Here is a 25,419-nt window from a genome sequence, read left to right as displayed (position 1 = left end):
GGCTGAGGGGAGGTAGTCAGGCATGCTGATCCCCCTGCTCTCCCACCCCAGACCTGATAAGAAGGAGATAGATTGCTTAAAGAGCCAGGCCAACACATCATTCATATTAGGCCAATTAGCTTAAATTGTTGAAGGAAGTGACTGTGTGGTGGACTGCTGAAATCAATGTGGACCATATGTCTTTTGTGGAATGATCCGCTTTATATGATCCCAGGTATGAAGTATTATTATTGAACTCAACAAATGGAGAACATTCCTGTCCTTTGCTGTCTAACCTGTCTTCATTATGATTTACTTCCCTTTGGGCTTCAGTGGAAAAGGGGATAAAAACCTATAAGTTGTGATGTTGGAGGGAATAATAATGAGATTCCAAGTGGCAGGTATGTAGAATAGATGAGAATCTTCTGTCAGATCTAGTAGTATGTCGTACATGAATAATAATGAATAGCATTTTTATAGTGCTCAAAGCGCTTTACAATGGTTCATTCATTGGGAGGTGAAGAGGCGAACAGTCGACGCCAGCGTCCTCACTTCCCACATTCACACACCAATGGTTGCGAGCTCACACCGACCAACTCATTGGAGGCAATGTACTGTAGGGTTCAGTGTCTTGCCCAAGGACACTTCGACATGTAGACAGGAGGAGCCGGGATTCGAACCGCCGACCCAGGGATCATTGGACGACCTGCTCTACCTCCTGCGCCACAGCCGAATAATTCAGTTAATGGGAATCCATTGTGTCAAACATAGATAATATGAATGGTTTCTTGTGATATGTGTAGTTGATAAGCCTATATGCCATTGCAAATTTCCCATATATTAATCTCCATTGCATCTCCCAAATGTTTATAGTTCATAATTCATGCCGTTTAATAGAGACATTCAGCAAAGATGGTAAAGGTCACAAAGCGAAATTGGTCTTAATTGGCTTGTAGTGATCAAAATGCTGTTATGTACTAAATGAATGCGCTAATGTGAGCATTGAAACATTCATTAGGTCAGGAGAATGAAGGATAATTACCAAGGATGCAATTACTGCACTGAGTACCAATGAAAGCACATTTGCGCCATCGTTGTAGTAAACACAGAACATTTGAAGGTGAATATATTGCAACTGATTGTAGTAAGCAAGCAGCTGCCTTGGCTTTTGTTTTGGGGGGGGGGATTTTCAAATTCCATCTATTTACTTCTTACACCTTCTCCCTGTTTCTCTTTCCCTTCTTTTCACAGTGCCAATCATTTTCGTTTTAACTTGAGCTAAAATAATCGTTTACGGGACAAAGTCTTTGAAACAGTCAAACAATGTCTGACTGACAATTAAAGAGGGGAATGATTCCCTGCACCACCCTTGTAGCTCATGAGGAAGAAGAAAAAAAAGTTCAGTAAATTATGCAGATGATACAACACGTTCAAAACATCTTCTGTCAGTACCAGATTATGAATAGCATACTACTGATATTGAGGACAGATTGAGAGCAAGTTATGGTGGCGTTCTCTTCATTTCTGATAAATGTGAGTGCTTGAAGTGTTGTGCCTTTATCAAATGCAGCTTGATTCTCACTTTCTCAGTGATTCTCTAAAAGTAAAGTCCTGACTTGTTTACTCTCCAGTGCCTCTCATCATCTTTCTGTTCAGAAAGAAAATGTTCAAACAGGTTTTCCAAGGCTGTAGCCACATTTGTTGTCTTTCTTCTGCGAATAATGGCTTTTATAAGTGCACTGCATCACCTTCAGCTGAATTTCTCTGAAAAACATACAATATTTATAATTATGGCATTTTACACTTTATTGCACTTTACATAATATTTAGTGGTACTTTATACTCTTTAAATACTGCACTATTCAGTAGGTTAGTTAGTTAGTTAGTTTATTTTGGTCAATTTTAATGAAAGGTATGGGCTGAAGGTGAAGCAGAAGCTTTTTTGGCAAAAGATGTATAGTATAGTATAGTATAGTATAGTATAGTATAGTATAGTATAGTATAGTATAGTATAGTATAGTATAGTATAGTATAGTATAGTATAGTAGTATAGTATATTTGTACCACTGGTGCAAGGCTCAAAAGGACATTTCACCGCTGGCAGAAATGTTAATAGCATTTGTAGTAGACTAGAATTTCGCCGCGCTTTGGGCGGCTCATCCTAGTTGCGTTGCAGCGCAATGAAGGAGGAAGAAGGAAATTGTGGGATTTGACAGCCTCCACTTCATGTTTCAGCTGTGTTTTTAAACCCAGTATTGTGCCCTTCACATGTAGTAACGGATGGCTACACGTCGTAGACACACGCACACCCTGGGTAAATAGTATGTGTACTGTACTCGCGCACACACACATGCACACACACACACACACACACACACACACACACACACACACACACACACACACACAGTCACTCACTCACGCAAAGTTCAAGTCCCCCTCCCCCGCTACGTCCACTCGCTCGATGCGATACAAAAATCCTCCACAGTGTGAACCCATGTGTCTGCAGTGACACTGATGCAAGGTTACTATGTGTACGTGGTGGGACTGGGAAATAATGCTCGGAAGAACTTGGCATCCGACTATGCGTGTTGTGCCCGTGTTGTGCCGATGAGATGTAGTGTGTGTGTGGCTGGCCAATCACAGCTGTGTTGAGCGGCTAGCCAATAAGGGCTCTGTGTTGCGTGTGGAGAATTGTGTAGTGTGTGGTGTAGCCGAAATGGGTGGTGAGAACATGAGGGGGATGTTGCACAGCAATCGGTGAACCCTGCAGTAAGCTGTGTCCATCCCAGCATGCAGTGCAGGGGCTATGGCGGGGCTAGATGTGTGTTTTGGGGAAAATGTATTAAATTTGGGTATTACACGCAAGTCTTTGGCGCGCACATTGGGGCGAGAGCGGAGGGTGTTTTTTCACGAGGTCCCGGGAGGCTGGCCGTGCTACGTGGGTAACGTGGCGTGTGGTCGTGTCCGCCGAAGTGTGCAGCATTGTTGCTAAACAGCAATCCTGCCCTGATTTAGGATTTAGGATTGTAAAAGAGATAACAATAGCACAATTTGGGGGCACGGTGGCACAGTCGGTAGTGCTGTCGCCTCACAGCTAGAAGGTCCTGGGTTCGATTCCCGCTCGGGGCGCTGTGGGTGCTGGTGGCGTGTTTCCTCCTCCGCGTCATCAGTGCCCATACCCGAGGCGGGGTTGGCGAAAGGGCCTTTCTGTGTGGAGTTTGCATGTTCTCCCCGTGTCCCCTAGGGTAGGTACCCTCACAAAAACATGCAGTAATCCTGGTCTCTAAACAAACTGCCTCCCCCTGGCCAGCCGGGGCGCCTGATGGAGGGGAAAGGAACTGGTTGGAATAACGTGTTCCTTCCACGCGCTACGTCCAACCAGAGAAACTCCGGAGGGTGTGTAGAGAGCCCAGGATCACATTAGATAATTGGCAAAATGGGTTACAAAATCGAGGGATTAAAAAAAAACAATAGCACAATTTGAAATTTGCACCCTATGGCCAGAAAAATAATGAAGGTGTGTTTGACTTGGGTTTGACTGGATTGCTGAATTCCCACAATGCCCACAATGCTTTAGCTTTAGTGCACTTCCCCTCCTTGTGGAGAGGGAGAGGCTGCATGGAGGTGTGACTGTAGTCCAGGAAGGAAGTGAGACCACATTTTCATGACAGGTTTTTGGTCATGAACATGGATGGCGTCATGACTAAAATCTATTTAAAAAAAACATATTGCACACATAAAAAACCCAGGAAAGTGTTTCTTGTGTCCTAAACATCATTAAAATAAGCTCTGGTTGCAAAAGGGGTGAAGTGGCCCTTTAATCAAAAAACTACTGGGTAGAGATACAGTAGGTGGACCATGACACTCCCTGACTGTTTCCTGTCTCTCTACAATAAATGCTGAACATAAAACATAAAACCAAATAAATAAACAAATAAACAATAAACAGCGCTTAAATCTTTTCTCGCTGGGATGTGAATGGAAGAAATGTCATTCTGTGGCATTATTTAACATTTAAGGATGGATTGTTGCCTAGCTGCAGGCTTATTCCTCTTCCTTGCCCTACCTCAAGCACTGAAAGCTAGTCCAATCTGAGTAGCATCTGCTCTGTGGGATCTTTGAGAGCGCAAGCAGGAACAATGGCCCTCTGGAACAAGGCCCTATCTTGCTCTTAATTGCATCCGCATGTGTGGAGAAGCAGCCCCTTGCTTGCATCACTTGGCCTGGAACATAGCCAGAATCACCCACACAGTCACTGAGCAGGCATAGCCGGCAGCAAACGCACCCTAATTGCAAAGACTGGAGCCCATGGCTTGAGCAGGCAGGGAAGTGCCAGGACCGGTGGATGGTGGACCGGGGAAAGCCACTTAGTACAATTACAAATTTTAGGTATGTTTACCTTAATCGAGTATTTCTATTTTTTATATATATATATACAAGTTACTTATTTGCAGATTTAGATTACAAAACATACATTAATTATTTGTGTCCCGCTAGGTGGTCGCAATTAAGTGTAGTTAAGCTGTGCCAGCGTTTGCGTTCACTTTAAGAGGATCAGTTTCATCCCCGCTGTAGCCCCCTGCACACTAGGGGCAGTATTATGCGTGTCTTAAGTACCAGGTCTTATGACTTAACTTAAGACCTGGAGGCGTGGTCAATGCTGTTTGGCCACTCAGAATAGCCAAATGGCTATTGATGATTGGCATTGATAATACTGCCCTATCACTCTAAGGATTGGCTATCATTAGCATTAGCGCACACTGTTTACCTCTCGCCAGAAACGTTTACATGTCTGGAGCGATGCGAGACAAAGTCACAAATGACATCCGAACTTTGGATGGATGACGATCACCAAGGACAGCGCTCGTAGTTTCCGAGTTATGGAGCTTTGAAAATCCTTTTTTTAACCAAGGTAAATGGAGAGGATCGGAGTTGTAAAGATCCCATAGCTGGGGGTGATGGAGGCGTTGCATAGCATCCGAACCAATGTTAAAAGCTGCGTTGGGGCTCAACCGCTTCATATATGGAGTATACGCGGGGGGGTATGAATATGTTCGTACCTGGCTGACAACAAAACACAGTCATTGAACCACGCGCAGAACGTCAGAAACGAATGCAAACAACGGCCGCGAGGTTGCCACCCAGAAACATACACGTTACTAAAATAATAATAATATGGGGCTCAGGTCTCCACCAGGCCAGGTCAGGTTGTGGCCTCCTGGTGGCGCTATAATAGGCCAATGTGAAAAGGGTGCCATTTCTTCTTTCCTACGCTTAGTAGGAAAGTGCGTAAAAGATTTCATGTAAATTGCACGCTGTGTTCATGATTTGAGGCTTTTTTTCAAAACGTGCCAATCCTGCAAACTTTGAAAGCCAATGTTAGCCAAATAGGATGGAATATGAAATATCGGACAGATCCGTCTTGAGCACACATAGAGATACTGTGTAACGATTTGCGTATTTTTGTACAGAATCTGGAGGAGTAATATTAACAAATGTGTTTTTCAAAAGTCGGCCTCCTCAGTGGTGTTATAATAGGCCGTTTTGGAAAATGTGGGGCAAAGGTTCATCGTTGGCATCCAGGGAGTGTGTGTGTGCAAAATTTGGCATCGACACGGTTAACGGTGCCGGAGATTAGCTGCACACATCACAGACGGACGGACGGACACACACACACGGACCCACACACACACGGTCGGAGTGCAAAACATACTCTCTCCCCATGCCTTCGGCCTGGTGGAGACAATAATATGGGGGTAAAACAAAGACAACTAGAAAAGTGCCCCTCGGGGCACAGGTCTCCACCAGGGCAGGGCAGGTTGTGGCCTCCTGGTGGCGCTATAATAAGCCAATGTGAAAAATGTGCCATTTCTTCTTACGCCTTTGATGGCAATTGGATGATTTGAGGCATTTTTTTTAAACTTAAACTGCAAAATAAATCATAGCAATGATGCTGAATGATAACGCACCTTTCGAATAATAGCATTTAACAAAATGAGTGAAAGAGTTGCACCAGGTGTCTCCTATTGGTCATATGGTGCACCTTCTCCATATGTGTGCCTATGTCTCCTATTCAATATCCATATCGGTTTGCATAAAAGTCAGACTTTTAAAAACTTAGTCTGATGTGAAGACACACTACAGGCTATTGGAGAACCTGATTTGGATAGGGACACATGATCTGATGCAGGACAATGTCACTATGACAGAAAGAGACAAGATGGGTCTGTTGCCACACTCATTCATTCGCCCCATAATCTCAGTGGAAATGGGGGAATATGATGTAAAATATAATATTCCAAGACTGGAATTAGGGAAAAAGCCTTATTTGTTTACATTTTCTTAGTTAAAACCATTACATGATTTCCCCATGCCCACACACTCTCTCTCTCGCTCTCTCTCTCTCGCACACACGCACGCACACACATTCACTAGCTACCCTCCCCCCTTTTAACTGCACGCTGTGGGCAGAGAGATTCAGTATAACTCTATGACTATGAGCTTACCTTGCAGGCTCGCACAGACACACAGGGACTCGGTCGAAATAAGTTCATAAAACATGATCGGACAGAGTAAAGTCCAGGGAAGCTACAGTATCATTTTGGATGTAACATAGAACATTATTTAATCTTATTATGATCTGCTGTGTTGAGCTGGGGGATTGAGACTGGAATAGCAGCAGCCTAAATGATTAATGACGAACCGAACGTGCATTTCTGATATCACTAACAGTTAAGGGGTGGGGGGCTGGGGCCGGGGATATTCAGATACAATAATTTAATTCCCTTTGTCGCTCAAATACCGGCTGAACTTGAAGTGGATTTTTCAGTGGCGCATGAGAAAATAATTTGCGGTTTGCACGTCTGCTCTGTTCGCACTGCAGTGCTCCTCTGTGATCCATCGAGACGCTATAGCCCACCCTAAGTTGCTTCTTGATTGGTTTGTGTGTGGTGCGGCTTGTTGGGTATTGCGGTACATTGATTGTTTGTGAATGATTGTCATCTGTCACGTTGATCCCGGTTTTTCATATCACTTCTCCCCCTGCCGATAGATAGAATTGTTTTTCCCGTTTGCCCCAGACAACCAGGCTCCTTCTAACTTGCATTGCTCTCTTCACTGACTCCGAGTTGTGAACTACATTTACTTATAGAACTACATTGCCCACATTCATGTTTCCTGGATTTACAGGACGTGACAACATCTTCTAGAATTGACACGTATATGCCCTGTGTTGCCTTTTTCATGGGCGAGAGAATTTTCCTGTAACTTGGCTGTGATGTGGATTATATCCTTCTCTCCGAACTAAAACGGCATATCTGAAACACTAAAGCTCGCTGACTTCACTTCATTTCGTTGTGTATCTTTATTGACAAACTGATGGTATTTTCATCTTATATTGAACATTTTCCTAAAAAGTATTCCTGTTAAAGCTAATTCTAAACTTAATAATGTAAAGGTTTTATACCTATTTTGGGTAAATTAAGGCTCAATGCCTGGTTTTTATGAGACTGAGTACTTTTTGTAATCTGATTACTTCTACATTTTGATTTCCTGCCTGGTTCTCCTTCCATCTGAGTTATCGAAGTTATACAGTCCATAAATAGATCCAAATTCCCATCCATCAAATCATTATTGTGTTGGGTTACTAATATTCATAATTAGCATAAATAATTACATATCACGGCTGGTTCCTTTCATTGGGTTGGTTAATTTACCAGATAATCAGAGGCAGAATAGGGCGGGCTCACCGTGTCCCTGTCAAAATATTATAATGTAGTACTAGTGAGACTGTGAGAGTGCAAAATAAGCGTGTGAAATGACAAGTGTGGCGTGGTGCGTGGTAAAAGGTTAAATTGCGTGACTCTCACTCTCAAAGGATGAGACTTGGCAGCCCTGCTGATAACGTCCCATAGCTGGGGGTACGAATATGTACGTACTTAAACAGGGTTAAACAGTGCATGTAAGGGTATTTAAGGCTTACTGTAATGCTGTAGAAAATACTTGCCATTAATATAGTGGTTGCAAAGGTATTAATTGATTGCCTGAGTCCCGTGGTGGGAGTTCTGGTCTGGTTTTGGTGAATATTAAGTAGTTCCGGTCATTTGGTGGGGGGCACTGGGGGCCACGCATTCAAAATAAATGAATCCACAAAACTAGCGTCTTTTGTATTGACCTAATTCTACCATATAGAGTGACTTTTGTTCAACTTTGACCCCTCTGTCACATGGAACTATGGTTTTGTGTTGATGCTGGTGTAGTGATACTGGATACAAAAACAATTACGGTAGTTTTGTAGATTAATTATTTTTTTATGCGTGGCCCCCAGACCCCCATCAAATGACCGGAACTAGCAGTTCTACAAGTTCACAACGTGTCGTATGACAAGTTGAGTATTACTTCCTTGTGGTATCTGTATTTTTACTTCAGAGTACTTCTTCCAGCACTGGCCAGGACGCTATCACTACCACTGCTCTTGCTGCACATTCGTTGGCTTAGAGCAGCTTGAACAGTTGAACTCCTGCAAAAATGTCCATCTCTGTAAGCTCAGCGTCATGGACCACGTACCTTACACATCCAACTCTAGATAGAAAATAACACATCCAATTTGAAGTGTTCAAAACCACTCTACAGAGATAGTATCGTGCAAAAACCTTATATCTCCATGTTTCCATGTTTCTCCATTTGCATACATAGGGCTCTATTTTCGCCCATGCTAAACCCCTTATCCCTAAACTACTTTGCCTTGTTTTACTATTTTGAAAAACATTTTTGAATTGTTAAAGGAACATTCAATAAATGGTAAATGGTGCATTTATATAGCGCCTTTATCCAAGGCGCTTTACATAGATTGTGCATCAATTCACCCATTCACGCACACATTCATACACCGATGGCTGCAGACAGGGCTCTAGACTAACTTTTTCACAGGTAGCACTGGTGCCACCTACCTATTCATTTGGTAGCGTCACCACAAATTAGGTAGCACCATTTCTTTCTTTGTATAGCGTGTATGACCTTATCATGCCCCCACATCGGGCGCCATTTATTTATGTATAGTGGTTTCCACCATTAAAGGTTTGAATCATAAAACCCCCTACAAAGGTCACTGTGTAAAAAACAGCAACCTTATACTTCAAGACACTGTAAATGGTTTCAACCCAACACAAAGTCACTCAGTCAAGTCAATAAAGGGAATACTTATTCCACACACAGAAAGTCAGTTTTGTGTTGAAAGTTAAATGCAGTCCAAACCGTAAAAAACTTGGGGGATTAATAAAGTGACAACTTTTACAATATCTCCATTACCATTATCCAAATTAATTCCTTATTATAACATTTTTACATTTTGGAAAAAATAGCTCTTTTGCAATGTGAAATGGCACCAAATTCTAGACGGAATCCAAAGGGCAACTGCTTATGGTGTAACGTTCCATCTGATAAGCTTTATTATTGATATCAAACCAGATCGCTGATTTATTTATTTATTTATTTTTTTGCTTTTACAGGCTGACTAATAAGCTGAATAACTCGAAATCTACAGAGCTCTCCATGGTTTGGATAAAATGCACGATGTTCGGAGGTCTTTGCTGATTATCCGGTGGTCTAGATGGGAATATTGGCGCTTTCTAGAGCAAGGATGGCTTCACGGTTTTGGACCTACAAGGTTTCCACCTGGCAGTAACAAAACATCAGTTAACATGTGTCTGCTGCCCAGTGAAGGGCGGTAGTGAGTGCCATGTAATATCTCCAGCCACTGCTTCTGTTCTTCAGTTCTAAAGACAAGAGCTGACTGTCAGTCTGCCAACTCTTGTAATTTTCAAAGGAGTGAAGGAAGAAAGGCTTGCACAGCCATCTGACATATGGCTTGTTGCTGGGCGATACTGACAAATCAAACACATAATTCCCTTTTCAATAAGGATAATCATGACATGATATTCTGGGGATGATCAGTAATCATATGGATGTGGTGACGAAACAGGTAGAGAGGCACGTACAAGGAATCTGACTTTATTCAGATTCAGTATGATTGTCATTGTTGAGTCAAATTCTTTGTCGTACAAGCTCACAACATTTGCAATTCCAAGAAAGGGTTGAAGAATAGAGAAGGAAATAAACAAGTAAATCAAGTCACATATGTGTAAAACAATAATAGCAACAATGTGAAAAGGGTGCCATTTGTTCTTACACCATTGATGGCAATTGGATGATTTGAGGCATTTTGTTCCAAAAATGTGTTTTGCAAAAATCCACCTGTTGGTGGCGCTATAATAGGCCAATGTGAAAAGGGTGGGATATATTCCTCAGCCTAGTAGGAAAGTCTGTGAAAGATTTCGTGTAAATTGCTCATGATTTGAGGCTTTTTGTTTCAAAAGGGCAAATCCTGCAAAATGTGAAAGCCAATGTTAGCAAATTAGGATGGAATATGAAATATTGGACAGAAACGTCTTGAACACATGACTATCAAGGTATTGTGTAACAATTTGCGTGATTTTTTGACAGAATCTGGAGGAGTAATATCATAAAATGTGTTTTTCAAAAGTCGGCCTCCTGGTGGCGCTATAACAGGCCGTTCTGGAGATTTTGGGGTAGAGGTTCATCGTTGGCATCCAGGGAGTGTGTGTGCAAAATTTGGCATTGGTTAACGGTGCCGGAGATTAGCTGTTCTGCTGGAGACAATAATTGCAATACAATGAGGCAGTTACTACAGTATGTAATAATCACATACGTGGTTAGAATAGCAATGAAATTAGTCAGAAATGCTTCTGGTGCAGACATTGCGGCAAGCAAAATAAGAATGGAATCACAGTATCTAGTGCAGATGAGACATCACTTTAGCAGCAGATATCAGACATGTCAGTGTAATAGTATGTGACAATTGTGACAGTGCTAATGCAGCAATAGTGGAGTGCAACCACACGCACAAAAATATAATCCCATGTGGTGGCCTGTCGTCAAAGCAGCGTGGACTTGAGCTCAGTGCTTGTTCAGCAGTGCTTGGTGGATTGCTCTTACAAGCTAAATATGATATTATGATTGAAATCGCAGATACTCTCGTATCGCAAAATCAATAAGATATAAATATATTATTAGCTCTGTTGTATCTTCAAGAATCTTGATAACTTTTGATTCAACGTGTCCGCAGACTCTGCTTCTGACAGACTCTGCTTCTTTGAGTGAACCTAAGAATGACTTTCTACTGACATGGTCTGTGATGCAAAGGAGTGGCAGGGAGACAAGGCAAACATCATTATGACATCAGTGGGCAAGAGCGAGACTATGCCTCGCCAAGGGGGAAGCTGAGGTGTCAGTGTTACTGATTTGAGACAGCCTTGGTAAGGCCTCCATCAGAGGAGATGTACGGCACATTAAGCTGCCAGGCTGCAAGGCTGTAGCACAATCAAGGTCAGGGAGCAGATTTATGCTGCCATCTAAGCAGAATGAACAGCTATAGGAGCTATCTAGGGTTTGTGGGAAATGAACCTTTTCATCACATTGATTTCCTAAAGCACCAAGAAAAGTGCTTTGTCAGCCATTGGCATTTGGGTCTGATTGTGACAGATTTTGTCCAGCATCTGGGCATATAGCCTGGATTGGATGCTGGTTCCCTGGCTCTACGCTCTACGGTATGTTGCTTGAGTAATAGATAACACTTTTGTCTTTACGTTATTCAAACCTTTATACTACTCATACTATCAGTCTGTCAATGGACAATATTGTGGCAAACGGCAAGGCAAAAGTTTCATTCAACGGAATGCTTTTACTCTGAAAATACGGTTAACACTCATACTCTCTTTCTACCAGTACACTTCCTCCATTGAAAAAGTATATTGATTGATTGATTGATTGATTGATTGATTGATTGATTGATTGATTGATATGTAAAAGAACATTTACAATTTCAATTAATAACATGACAATTGCATTTAACTTCTTCCAGCATCAAATCTAACAATAAAATCGTAAAAGCATCAAACTCTCCCGACATTTGTTTCATACTGCAGTTATTCTCAAAGTGGGGTCTTGGGTCTTTTCGACGAAAATAACCCTAAAGTGGATAGTGCCAATATAAACATTTTTAAAATAAGTTCTCTCATAAATTGTCAGGTCACCCAAGCTTTTCATTTAGCAGTGGCAGAAAATGCTTTGACTAAACATAAAAAATATGACACATGCAGTTAGAGTAAATGGAGACTAGAGAGCTCAGGAGCAAAAGATGAAGTTAAACTATATTTGAGCTTATTGTAAGCACATTTCTGAATTGTTTCCACACAGTTTTAGCCCATTCATTGAATGTAGATGTCCCCAGTCAGTAGGCAGGGAGTATTTCTACGCTAGTGTAAACATTGCTTTAGAATAGTTACACCTTTGGTATTTAGACAAGAGACCAATTGTTCCCCTGGTATATACATTTCTAGTCAGAATGTTTATCAGAAATTTGTGTTTTTAGTTTTCTAGAAATAAAATTAAGGAGAAATTGGGCAAACACCATCCTCAGTCCTTGCTCATCTTGTCTTTCATTTCAATGTTAGCAAGCTAGAGTGATAGAAGGAATTGTAATCGTGTTTAATTCTTTGATCCTCTAAGTCTCAGCTCCATATCTCTTGAGTTATGTGTTTTTTGCTTTAGAGACCCTTTAGAGACCTACCTTTCTCTTGCATCCCATCCACCAAAGGGTTTGTTGTTCTTTGCCAGAGCCTCTGGGCATTCTGATGCTCAGTAGTGCAACTACAAAGAACATGCAGGATGCATTTTGCAACAGTAAATCAAATGTTTGTTTTAAGCCCCAGAGCTCATATTAACTTGTTCTCTTGTGGCACCACTTGCTATGAAATTTTAATGGTAACTTGAGAGATTGTTTTTATTTACTCTTTGTGTGTTTTTTGGTCAAATAATGACTGTAATAAACTCATTAGCGTTTGGGATTTATTGTCATTTTTCACATTTATGTGATGATCACATGCCAGCTTGTACTGTAATTAATGGCAATTAACCCATTCAGGCCTGACGTCGAAATAAAAAAAACGTTCGCTCTGAAAGAATATAATATTCAAAGATTTGTGCCGCATTTTTACGATTTTTCAAAAATAGCAGACCTACAAGTTCATAGCGCGCCACTCGGTGGCGCGCTATGAGCTTGTAGATCTGCTATTTTTCAATAGCTAAAGTATAACATAATGCTTAGTTAAACGCTATATTATGACACAGATGCGTCCTCAGGTCTAAATGGGTTGAAGGAGAGCAGCATTTGTAATGTGTGTCTGTGTGAATCTAATAGCCATTTTGGTTTAATTACTTTTCGCACAAATGGAGACTGTGCATATTTATCACTGAAATCCAACACAAATGGAGATGGTGATTAATAATTTCCGTGTAGATAGAGTGTCTCTATCTGATAAGGGACCACTTTATATTGACCACACTGATAAACTCCTCTGCTAGATTTGCCCTGTGTAATAGAATCCAACACAGTTCAGATTCAGATGAAAGATATTGTGTATGGAGGGAAGCTGCCTAAAGGGAGTGAGGATTAAGAAAGTGTAATTTATTCAATGAGGAGCGCAGTTTTTTTTCCCCTGGTGGGAAAACTAGGTGAATTCTACATTTGAAGTATAAGCGAGGTTGATTCCACGTTACCTTTTTGAGCTTGCTGCATGGTTTCCTGAGGATTATAAGGGGTTGTCACTCTTGAATGAACACTTTAGTGGGGTAAGCCTCCAATTCCTGGAGAGATCCCAAGAGGTTTTTATCTTGATAGCGTAGAAGATTATTCAGAAATGAATAGACAAGCCTAAAGGGTATTATTATTCATAGTAGTATAGATTAGTAGTTATTTTAGCAGCCACAGAAGTGGTAGCGTTCTGTCTGTCTGTCTGTCTGTCTGTCTGTCTGTCTGTCTGTCTGTCTGTCTGTCTGTCTGTCTGGTCTAATCTTTCTCCATAATTCAGTACTGCCATGCTATACTGCTTCACTTGTAATATTATAAATATTCTCGATGTGCATTATACCTTTATGTTTAAATGGTGCATTTATATAGTGCCTTTAACCAAGGCGCTTTAACTAGATTGTGCATTACATTCACCCATTCATACACCGATGGCGGCGGAAACCATGCAAGGCACCAACCAGCACATCAGGAGAAATTAGGGGTTCAGTGTCTTCTGGGTGTCTCTGGGGGAGCCCGGGTTCGAACTGGCAACCTTGCGGCCACTCTACCCCTGAGCCACTGCCTCCCAGAGAGTCAATGTAAACGTTTAATCAAAACAATATACATTTCTTTGGCTATAGTTTATATCAGTGGTTCTAAACCTTTTCTGAATCAGGACCCACTTGAAAACTTTGAAAGAATTCGCGGCCCACCCGTCCGACCACTTAACACGGCAGCACGGTGTGCATTTTATGAGCATGTTTATTTTAATGATCAATCAATCGCTTGTGATCCAAGATGGAACACAATCTTGAAATACCCTCGCGACCCAACAGTAGGCCCAGCTGGCCCAATGCTTTACATAAGCATTGTTTGAAGTCTATTATTTGAAGTCACAGTAGCAGTACAGAACATTAAACGATTGATTTTATCACAATTTCACAGACAAAAAAGTACCTCATATCTTTTATATAAATATAGTATAACAATTTCAACCTTTCAACATACTATGCATTAATTCTCACAGGTCGAGATTGTAGATGGGCTTTATTATTCACTGTTTGTCATACAATTATATAGGGCTGTACACTTTAGAGTGATACAGATTGTGAGCAGGCCTATCACCTAAACACAGTTATTTGAGATAATCTTATATGTCCTCCTCCCTGTTCATGCAGCGCTGAGGGACAACCGGATCGAGTTGATGCGAGCGTCGTGGCAGGAGCTCACCATCAGCATCAGTGACGTTACCCTGTCAGACGAAGGCCAGTACACCTGTTCACTCTTCACCATGCCTGTCAAAACCACCAAGGCCTACCTCACCGTTCTGGGTGAGTACATCCATCTCTCTGCCCCCGTCTCCGTAGGCCAATTACACTTGGCTAATGGCTATTTATACATGGTCCTATGGCTGCAGTTTGTTTTACTTTGCTGGGTGTTTCTCTCGCAACTTTGGAGAAGTTTCTACACTTAGCCACACTTGAGCCACTCGCGTCTTCAACTTTGCAGATTGAAAATAAGTCATAATGGTGACAGACTGTGCTACTGAATTACAAGAGAACGTGGGCACAACTTATTTTAACCACATGAATCTAGTGTCCCTATTCTCGGACAAACATTCTGCGGAAATAGCAGGTCTACAAACTCACAACGACGCATTGTGTGCTATTTGGGGGCGAGATTTGGTGTAGAGGGGAAAAAGGAGGGGGGGCTTTATATAGATTCCTGGCCTGGGGTACTCCAGTCAACAAATTATAGTTTAAGTGGTTAATATTTCTTACAGGTTGTGTGGTCTTGAAAGGTTCCTTTACATTCAGATACTATAGAGACTACCAGCACTCACAGAAATGCCCTTCGGGTAATTCTATTTAGTTGGCATGGGCAGCAGGGAGAGGTATCTCTGTATGCCAACTAAATCAAATTGCCCGAAGGACATTTCCGTGAGTGCTGTTACTCCCTCTGATTGTGACGGTAACACTCCTAATATACTGTTTGCCAATTAACCCATTAAGACCTGAGGCTGCCTTCTAAATCAGTTCTCAAACTTTTACGTGCCAAGGACCCCCAAATGGATGTATCTGGCCGCTGACCCCCATGTGAAAATATTTTGTGCCAGGGACCCCCAAAATAGAACATTTGGGCTAATACAGTATATTTTAAATCTTCCGGATTTAATGAGTTAATAAAGTACCAGAACAGTATTTCCTCAAGCAAGTACTGTATGTAGCCTACTGAATAAAAATCACACCCGTGTGAAGTGAGGGGCGCTCTTATCATCGTACATCATCGTGCATCATCTCATACTGGCCTCAGAATGCCTATTGCCTGTTGCTACAAATTTACGCCATATTTGGTGGACATTTGACCTAATTTCAACTTTCATTGTCGATGGCAAATATGACACTTGTGGGGACAAGATGGTGTAAATGTTCCCTTCATTGTCAATGGCATTTAATGTTTGTGTTGCGGACATTTGACCTAATTTCTCCTTTCATTGTGATGGCAAATATGAGACGTGTGGGGAAAAGGATGACATTTTCCCTCCATTGGCAATGGCATTTGGGGCTCCATTTTTGTCGCCGCCTTTACCCACGACGCGGCCCGCGCTTCAGCCGCTGCCTGAAAATTACGAATATGCTTGCTCTGTCCCTTAACGGTATTTTGGTCCAGCGTCACCCGCTATCTATTTTGCCGACACCGGAATTTGCGCCTAGAGGTGTGGTCATGGGCGTGCTGGCCCTAAATTGCTATTTTGGTCACACACATTTGGGAAGGTGCATAGTGGAGTTTAAAAGCACCCGTAAACCGTATGCCAAATTAGTTTGGTAAAGAGCGGCGCCCACCGCACGCCTGCATGGAGATGTCCGCGTAGTGCAGGATGCGTCATCTCTCCTTATTCTCCTATGCATCTCTTTGTAATTTTCCTATAATCAGCAGAAGTGAGTGCCTGCCACTTCCTTGTGTCCATTGTGTTTATATAATTGTATAGTCAAAGAAGTTATTTGTGCCAGGCATTGTGCAGCGTACGCGATTCCATTTGCTCGTTCAGTTCATCACCCCATAGCAGCAAATGGGGTTTAATCCGAACTTTCCTTTTCACTTCGTACCGTTCTGTAGAGACGGCCTACACGCACGATCTATATACCAAATGAAAGCCCTAATTTCGTAGTTTACATAGAACTTTGAAATTAAAAAAATTGGCAAGATTTAAGTGAGGCGGTGGGGGGGGGGGCAGCACAAGCGAGACTTCAAGGCAGCATCACTCTTGCTATGAAGCAATATAGAACTGGGCATAACGGGCAACGGATATGGGATCTCCTAAAGGCAATGGCACGTGGACCGGTGATTGGTTTGATTATTGTAACGCCCAAACCACACCTATGCATAATATAACGAATGAGATGATGTATGATGATGTACAAGACACGGGTGTGATTTTTGAAGGGACGCTATAGCCCCTTCTATAAACAGCTTTTGTCCCCACACGTCTCAAGATTTGCCATTGACAATGAAAGGGGAATTCGGGTCAAATGTCCGCTAAATCTTGTCCCCACACGTCTCAATATTTGCTATTGACAATTAACGGAGAAATTACATCAGAATTCAGCCGGGATTATTTAATCCATTAAATCATAGCACCCAATCGGTTTATAGCAACGGAGCACTTTTACCGACGGATCGGAAGTTATACCGGATGTGGCTGGAGCAGCTAAATGTAGCCAAAACACTCTAAAGGCGATCGACAACAACGGGAGGCATGATTAAATCTAACGCGACTAGCGACTGGACAGCGGGGGGCTGTCTAACACAGGATCTTTTCTTAGATTTGGACGGGATGATTTAGATCGCGAATTATTAACGTTTTAAGATTTTCGTTGTCGTCGGCTAAACAGGGGGGGAACATTTTCGATGACGTCCCACTGTTGTGCAACATTGAGGATTGCGCAACAGGCGCTCCTAGGCTGTGGAGCGATGCGATCGGTTTTCATATCAATACATTTCGTCCTGGGCGCTGGGTGTTACTAATAGAAAGGACGTTGAACTTCGTCCTGGGCGCTGGGTGTTACTAATAGAAAGGACGGTGAACTTCGTCCTGGGCGCTGGGTGTTACTAATAGAAAGGACGTTGAACTTCGTCCTGGGCATTGGGTGTTACTAATAGAAAGGACGGTGAACTTCGTCCTGGGCATTGGGTGTTACTAATAGAAAGGACGGTGAACTTCGTCCTGGGCGCTGGGTGTTACTAATAGAAAGGACGGTGAACTTTGTCCTGGGTGATGGGTGTTACTAATAGAAAGGACGGTGAACTTCGTCCTGGGCGATTGGGGTGTTAAACATCAAAACATTAAACGCCATTGACATTGAACGGAAAATGTACTTCATATGTAAACGAGCAAATCAGCTAACCAATCACAGGCAACAGGCATTCTGATGAGGCCAGTATGAGATGATACATGATGATATATGATGATAAGAGCTGATAATTCCGCTACATATGACGTAAATTAAACATCAAAACATTAAACGCCATTGACATTGAAGGGAAAACTTACATCATATGTAAACAAGCAATGCTTGGCCAATAAGGGACCTTATGTAGCTATGTCAAATGTCCGCTAACATAAATTGATGTACGATGACAAGAGCGCGGGTGTGATTTTTTCTACATTAACAGCTTTCTTTTTGAGGGGTTGAATAAGGGGCGCTAGTCCCTCCTATATTCAGCTATAGTGTACATTTTCGTCTTACACAAACATATTCCCATTGACAATGAATGGAGAATGTACGTCATATGTAGACGAGCAAATCGGCTATTTTTGTCCTACACAAAGATTAAATTCCTATTGACAATGAATGGATGATGTACGATAAGAGCGCCCCTCACTTCACACAGGAATGATTTTTGAGCGCTACCTCCACTCCATTGCGCAGCTATGTGTGTCCGTATTATGTGTGTCCCTATACGTGTCCCTGTATTTCTGAGCACGGAAAGCTGCAACACGGTAACTCTGTCATTTCTCGACCGTTTTGGACCTGGGAATTAAGGCTCGCCGGAACAGGCTCATCCAAACAGGGGTTTGGATGTTCCGGGGACCCCCCATACGGTAACTGTCATTTCTCAAAGAAAATAAATCAAAGTACAGTACAGAGCACAGTACACTACAATACAGTACAGAGCACAGTACAGTACAGTAACAATAAATGTATGCACCGCTCAGTTCACTCAGGTGTGATTTTTTATTTTCTTATTAGTTTTTATTCATAGTAACGTTACTGAACTTACCTAAATAGACATAGACATTTGTGTTCAATTCATAAATCAATCTTTTTCTCCCTGGACTATATCAAGCTAGAATTCTCAAATCAATAATGCTTTAAAGCCACTAGCTGGGACTTATTTATGTTACTGATTGATTTAACGTCACGCCTAACATGACATCCCAATATATAATTTGGCAAGACGGAATTCAGTGACTGTCATTTTCCTATAATCAGCAGAAGTGAGTGTCAATTCCTTGTGTCCATTGTGTTTATATAATTGTCTATTGAAAGAAGTTATTGTCTCCACCAGGCCGAAGGCATGGGGAGAGAGTATGTTTTGCACTCCGTCCGTGTGTGTGTGTGTGTGTGTGTGTGTGTGTGTGTGTGTGTCCGTCCGTCCGTCCTTCCGTCCGTCCGTTACCAGCTAATCTCCGGCACCGTTAACCCGGTCGATGCCAAACTTTGCACACACACTCCCTGGATGCCAACGATGAACCTCTGCCCCACATTTTCCAGAACGGCCTGTTATAGCGCCACCATGAGGCAGCTTTTCACATTTTGTACCTAAAACTGCACCGATCTGCGTGAAACGTTGCATGCACACTCCCTAGAGGCCAAGGACAAACCGTTGACCTGCATTTTCCGCATCTGCCTTTTATAGCGCCACCAGGAGGCCGACTTTTGTAAAACACATTTTTTGATATTACTCCTCCAGATTCTGTCCAAAAATCTCACAAGTCGTTACACAGTATCTCTATGGTCATGTGCTCACGTTGGATCTGTCCGATATTTCATATTCCATCCTAATTGGCTATAATTGGCTTTCACAGTTTGCAAGATTGCCCCGTTTTGAACAAAAGCCGCAAATCATGAACGCAGCATGCAATTTACATGAAATCTTTCACACATTTTCTTACTAGGCTGAGGAATATATCCCACCCTTTTCACATTGGCCTGTTATAGCGCCACCAACAGGTTGATTTTTGCAAAACACATTTTTGGAACAAAATGCCTCAAAAACATGTTTATATTAATCCTAAACATTTTGCCAAACATCTCACAGTCCTATCCTCCTGGTGGAGACCTGTGCCCAGAAGGGCACTTTTTCTAGTTTGATTTGTGCTTTCGCTCGTTCACTTTCATCCATCCATTGCGCAGAGAATAATTAATGGACTACAATAATATAAAATTCCCCATAATCAGTAACACGTAGATGATACTTGTGTCAATCAAATATGGTTTTATTCAAAGGCAATTAAAGGCTAGATGGTAAGGAAGCAATGGGTGTAATTTCCAATGTTATTTCGCCTCAGTTCAGCGCACGTCAAGTACACCCCCTGGACATGATGTACAAGTACACCCCCTGGACATGATGTACAAGTACACCCCCTGGACATGATGTACAAGTACACCCCCTGGACATGATGTACAAGTACACCCCCCGGACATGATGTACAAGTACACCCCCTGGACATGATGTACAAGTACATCCCCTGGTCATGATGTACAAGTACACCCCCTGGACATGATGTACAAGTACACCCCCTGGACATGATGTACAAGTACATCCCCTGGACATGATGTACAAGTACACCCCTGGACATGACGCTAGTATGTAGCATGCTCTGTGGAAATTTTAACCTCAATGTGTCTTGCTTGTACTGTAGGCATGCCGTTGCGGCCTGAGATCACTGGGTTCACAAAACCTGCCATGGAAGGAGACATGATCACTCTGACGTGCATTACATCCGGCAGCAAACCTGCTGCTAACATCCGGTGGTTCAGAAATGACAAGGAGGTGCAAGGTACGTCTGTTGTATGGATTTTCAATGGTGATGTAATATCCTCTCATCATGTAGTCAAATATGTACCTTCACTTCACGTTCATGTTATTGAATCTTATTACTTCACACGCCTTGGCGTCCAGAAAGGATTTAGCTGTAATCTATTGATATATACTTGGCTGCAGACCCCCATAAGAGAACATTATTTGTAAATATCCAAAAAATAAAATACCTGACAGGGGGGAAATTTCCCGGCCGGACATAGCGCGTGGAAGGAACACATTATTCCGACCAGTTCCTTTCCCCTCCATCAGGCGCCCCGGCTGGCCAGGGGGAGGTAGTTTAGAGACCAGGATTACTGCATGTTTTTGTGAGGGTACCTACCCTAGGGGACACGGGGAGAACATGCAAACTCCACACAGAAAGGCCCTTTCGCCAACCCCTCCTCGGGTATGGGCACTGATGACGCAGAGGAGGGAACACGCCCCCCAGCGGGAATCAAACCCAGGACCTTCTAGCTGTGAGGCGACAGCACTACCGACTGTGCCCCCCTTGCACTTCCACTGACTTTAACATGTGGACAAATAGCTACAGTATGCCTGCATGGCTGCACCTCATCTGAAAGACCCTCATTTCACAACCTGGACAATACTGGCCATAAGCTTACTAGCATAGTGAATTGAAAACTGTGTGTGTGTGTGTGTGTGTGTGTGTGTGTGTGTGTGTGTGTGTGTGTGTGTGTGTGTGTGTGTGTGTGTGTGTGTGTGTGTGTGTGTGTGTGTGTGTGTGTGTGTGTGTGTGTGTGTGTGTGTGTGTGTGTGTGTGTGTGTGTGTGTGTGTGTGTGTGTGTGTGTGTGTACCTTGAGCTCTACGCAGGTCTTTTAATTGATTGTGCCGAGCAGACTTCACTTGAAGAGTTGTTGAAGATTTGCAAGAGCGTTTTTGTCTTGGTGGTACTGTCTGTGTCTGGCCAGCATGGCATTATGATTGATGGGAAAGGGGCTGGGATATGACGTTTCCTTGTTGAAATGACATGCAAGTATCCCTGAAAGGCCAATAGTGAGTTGGCACACAGCATTCACAACTAGACCTGCTGTCCATCACAAATGCCACCTCTCTCTCTCTCTCTCTCTCTCTCTCTCTCCCTCTATGTACTATGTACAAGGTCTATGTGAGTAATAATAATTAATAGCATAACTTTAAACTTGTTTGACTATGGGCTCTATCGTATCCCATGCCTTACCCGCAAGCATTAACCACTTTCCGTGAATTACGCATTTAGGAGCTTCTACTATCTGTAATTTTGTAAACGGTATCTTCATGCGACCACACAACCATTATACATTTTGCCAACTCCTTATCGGGTGTCTGTAGGCGTGTTGATGCGCTTTCCCTATATTTGCTGTCTTAATATGCACACAGGTTTAGGACAACGGAAAGCGCCTCTTCAAACCACCCGTAATGTGAATCTGTTTGATAAAAGAATGCGCTCCTGATTTGGAGCTGCCTCAATTCACAATATTGCAGAACATTCACAGCTCAAGAGGTCTCGTTCTGTCTTAATTCTCCGCAAATCTCTGTGATTGTAATTTCCCTATAATCAGCAGAGTGTCAATTCCTTGTGCCCATTGTGTTTAATTGTCTAGTGAAATAAGTTATTTGATTTGTGCCATGGCATATTCAGTTTCATCACCCCATTGCACAGCAAATATTTAATGGATTACAATAATGTAAAATTCCCCATAATCAGTAACACGTATACTTGTGTCAACCAAATGTGGTTTTATTGAAAGGCAATTAAAGGCTAGTTTGTAAGGAAGCAACTGATGTAATTTCCAATATTATTTCGCCTTATAGTTCAGTGAAAGTCTGTTTAATTAATCCGATTTCCCGAACTTTCCTTTTCACTTGATACCGTTTTGTAGAAAAACGTCACGGGGTTGGGGGGGGATAATGTAACAGGTAGCGGAGGTGTTTTAGGGATTTAGGCTGTGGCACAAGATAGAAAATATTACGGGGGCACGCCTCTTACGCAATGCTAAATCCCCAAATTACGAATAAAGTGCCTCTGACGCAAGATCAGTGTACAACTGTAGCTGTGGAAGTCCAGAACTGGTGGCTTCACGTTGATCTGTGGAAATGGCCTGTAGCACCTGTCCTTCAGCAGGACTCAGCAGCGCACAATTAAGCCACATCCAAACATGATGTAGATCTGAAGACATTGGGAGTTTGGACACAAATGCTCCACCTTTCCATTTTGGTTTCCACTCATGTTCTTTCTTCAAATCAGATCGAAATCGTGCTGTTTGTTTGTTTGTTTGTTTGTTTGTTTGTTTGTTTGTTTATATTCTCTCAAGACAGATTCAGATCTCCACAGCGGAATCTGTGGGCATGGGCTCCTGTTACGGAAGAGTTACTTATGTTACGAATTTAAACAAAGACCAGTGCAACCGTAAGAGGAGGGACCATACAGGGCAACATCCTGTTATGCACATTATATTTGGCTAACCTTAATCCTATTTCTATAGAAGCAAACTTGTCATCTTTGTATAATATAATTCAAAGTATTACAATTGCCCTCTTTTGTCAAGTCACATATCAAACCCTATCTGAAACACGAAACAGGCACTCAAAATGCTTACAGGAATGGAATTATATATTTAAAAAGCCTTTACCGCAGAGCGGCTATACGTGATTAACACATCTAACAATTTACCCTGCAAATGTACTTACAGTAATGAATCCCCAAGGATCCAGGTCAACAATGACAAATACAGTGGCAAATTAATCTATGAAAGGAGTCATCATACCCTGGATTAAAATGACATCGTTGCTGTCGGGCAGAAACCCCTTGTATCTCCATATTTTAAATCAATGACCTACTTCATCATACATATGTCATATACGAAAGTAGCAAAAATAGAAATGTACAAGCTCATACAGCACTGCACAGTAGTGCGAAGCCCTATTGAAATTGCAATGATTATTATTCTTATTCTTATATCTGAAATGAATCATGTTTTTGAGGCGCTAAACGTACTCGAAAAGTTGCGAGACTTTGCGCACACATCACAAGTGGCGAAAAATGATGTATTTTAATCGTCTCAAAAAGGGGCGTGGCCTAATGGCTTAATATCGCCCCCTACAAAACTTTGTGCTTTAAGCCCCACAATACGGTTTCACCTACATGTATGAAAATTGGTACCCACCTGTATCATGTCCCAATTTACAAAAATGAGTCACCTCACTGGACTCAGTTGAAAATCCTTGTCCTTCAGGAGTTACTTAGCTCTGCTCCCCAGTTCTGATTGGTCGATATTTGCCCCTAACGTGCACAGACGATTTAATTGAATTTGAATCCTGAAAAGTAACAGTTGGACATATGAGATTCCCACCCGAAAGCCAACCACGCACACAGATGCACTGTATTAGAATAGTATTACTTACTAAAAAATAATGTGTTTTGGGCAAACAGACCCAGTGTGGTCATCTTCAAGTTTTAAAGGTGTAGTGAAAGGAAAAATAAGTTTTTCACACTTTTAGACCATATCTGTGGTCATCATATGGTCATACCTAACAATGGATGCCAAATAAATGGGCACATTTTCATGTTTTTATATCCAAATTCCCTACAAATATATTTTTAATGACTTCCTGAAAACGAAAACGTGCTGCGTGATGACGTGTCGAGGCCCACATCAATAAAAGCCTATAAAAATTAAGCTCACCAGTTTGATTCACATTGCTTCATTGTCCCCCAACACAGCTGGTTTTGATTAAAGAACTCCGTTTTTAATCTCATTCAAGATGACATCCAGACAGTGTATTACTCGTTTTAAACTTAATCATCACGCTAAAATATGTATATAGGTTGTGTATAGGTTAGAAATAATCCCCTGCTTTGCCCCACGTCTCTCTGTCACTTTGTTTACAAACAAAACTGCACGTGAGACCCCATAGCCTGGAGGGATGCGACGCTCTGATTGGTTCAGAAACTTCAGAGCCAGCGTTTCAAGCCGAAACTTCAAAATAAAATGCCCAAAATGTCTGTTTCACTACACCTTAAGTGAGGAACTTTACTTTGAAAAAGTATCAGGTGATTGTCAATTCTGTCTCAAGTGGGTTTTTTTTTTTTAGGTTTTTTTGTATGAAAAGCTTTTTTATGTGAACAAGTGCTGGGGGCAGCCTGTTACTTCTGTGGTAGATTAATGCCTGTCAGTCAATTCCTTCCCCACGGGGGCCCCGCCTGCACAAAAGGTTCCTGGGCGACAGCAGGTGTAATAGCAAAAACATGTCATTTGTATTTCATGCTCTGGTGATTTGTTTTTCAACAATTGATAGGTGACAGGTTCAGTATTCTAAACCCTATAAAGCAGTTTATGTTTTATTTTTATTTATTTATTTAATGTCAACATCCCTCAAATTAATATGCATTTGAAAATATTTTTCAAGATATTCAAGATGTTGGGAAAATAGCAGATTGTGATGCTGATGCAATGGGTTGTAAGCTTGTATGTAGAACTACAGATTTAGAAGGCAAGTGGTTTTTTTTTGTGGCTTTCGCCTTTATTTTATATATTTTATGGAGGGACAGACAGTAGGCTGACAGGAAATGGGGAGAGAGATGGGGGGGAAGACATGCAGTAAAGGCCGGCACACTGCCAGACTGGATTGCCAGCCAAGGTGCCTGGACCACTGAGCCATGGCCCAGGCCGGCATTTGTAGGTTAAGGAGAATAAGGACCCTT

General features: G+C 42.1%; 1 protein-coding gene across 1 annotated transcript in view; it reads left to right on the top strand.

The window, feature by feature from the left end:
- The window catches only part of LOC306933100 (cell adhesion molecule 2-like), a gene marked incomplete at its 5' end in the record, with an annotated part of 176,403 nt that overhangs the window by 131,571 nt on the left and 19,413 nt on the right, over window positions 1–25,419 (top strand). The window contains 2 exons of the mRNA XM_079515110.1: window positions 14,806–14,958; window positions 20,556–20,693. Of these exons, the coding sequence (XP_079371236.1) occupies window positions 14,806–14,958; window positions 20,556–20,693 (291 nt within the window). The remainder of the gene's footprint in view (window positions 1–14,805; window positions 14,959–20,555; window positions 20,694–25,419) is intronic.

This window comes from Electrona antarctica (assembly GCF_951216825.1).
Source record: "Electrona antarctica genome assembly, chromosome: 11".
In the NCBI taxonomy this organism is placed as follows: domain Eukaryota; kingdom Metazoa; phylum Chordata; class Actinopteri; order Myctophiformes; family Myctophidae; genus Electrona; species Electrona antarctica.
This window is presented reverse-complemented; position numbering and strand designations above follow the sequence as displayed.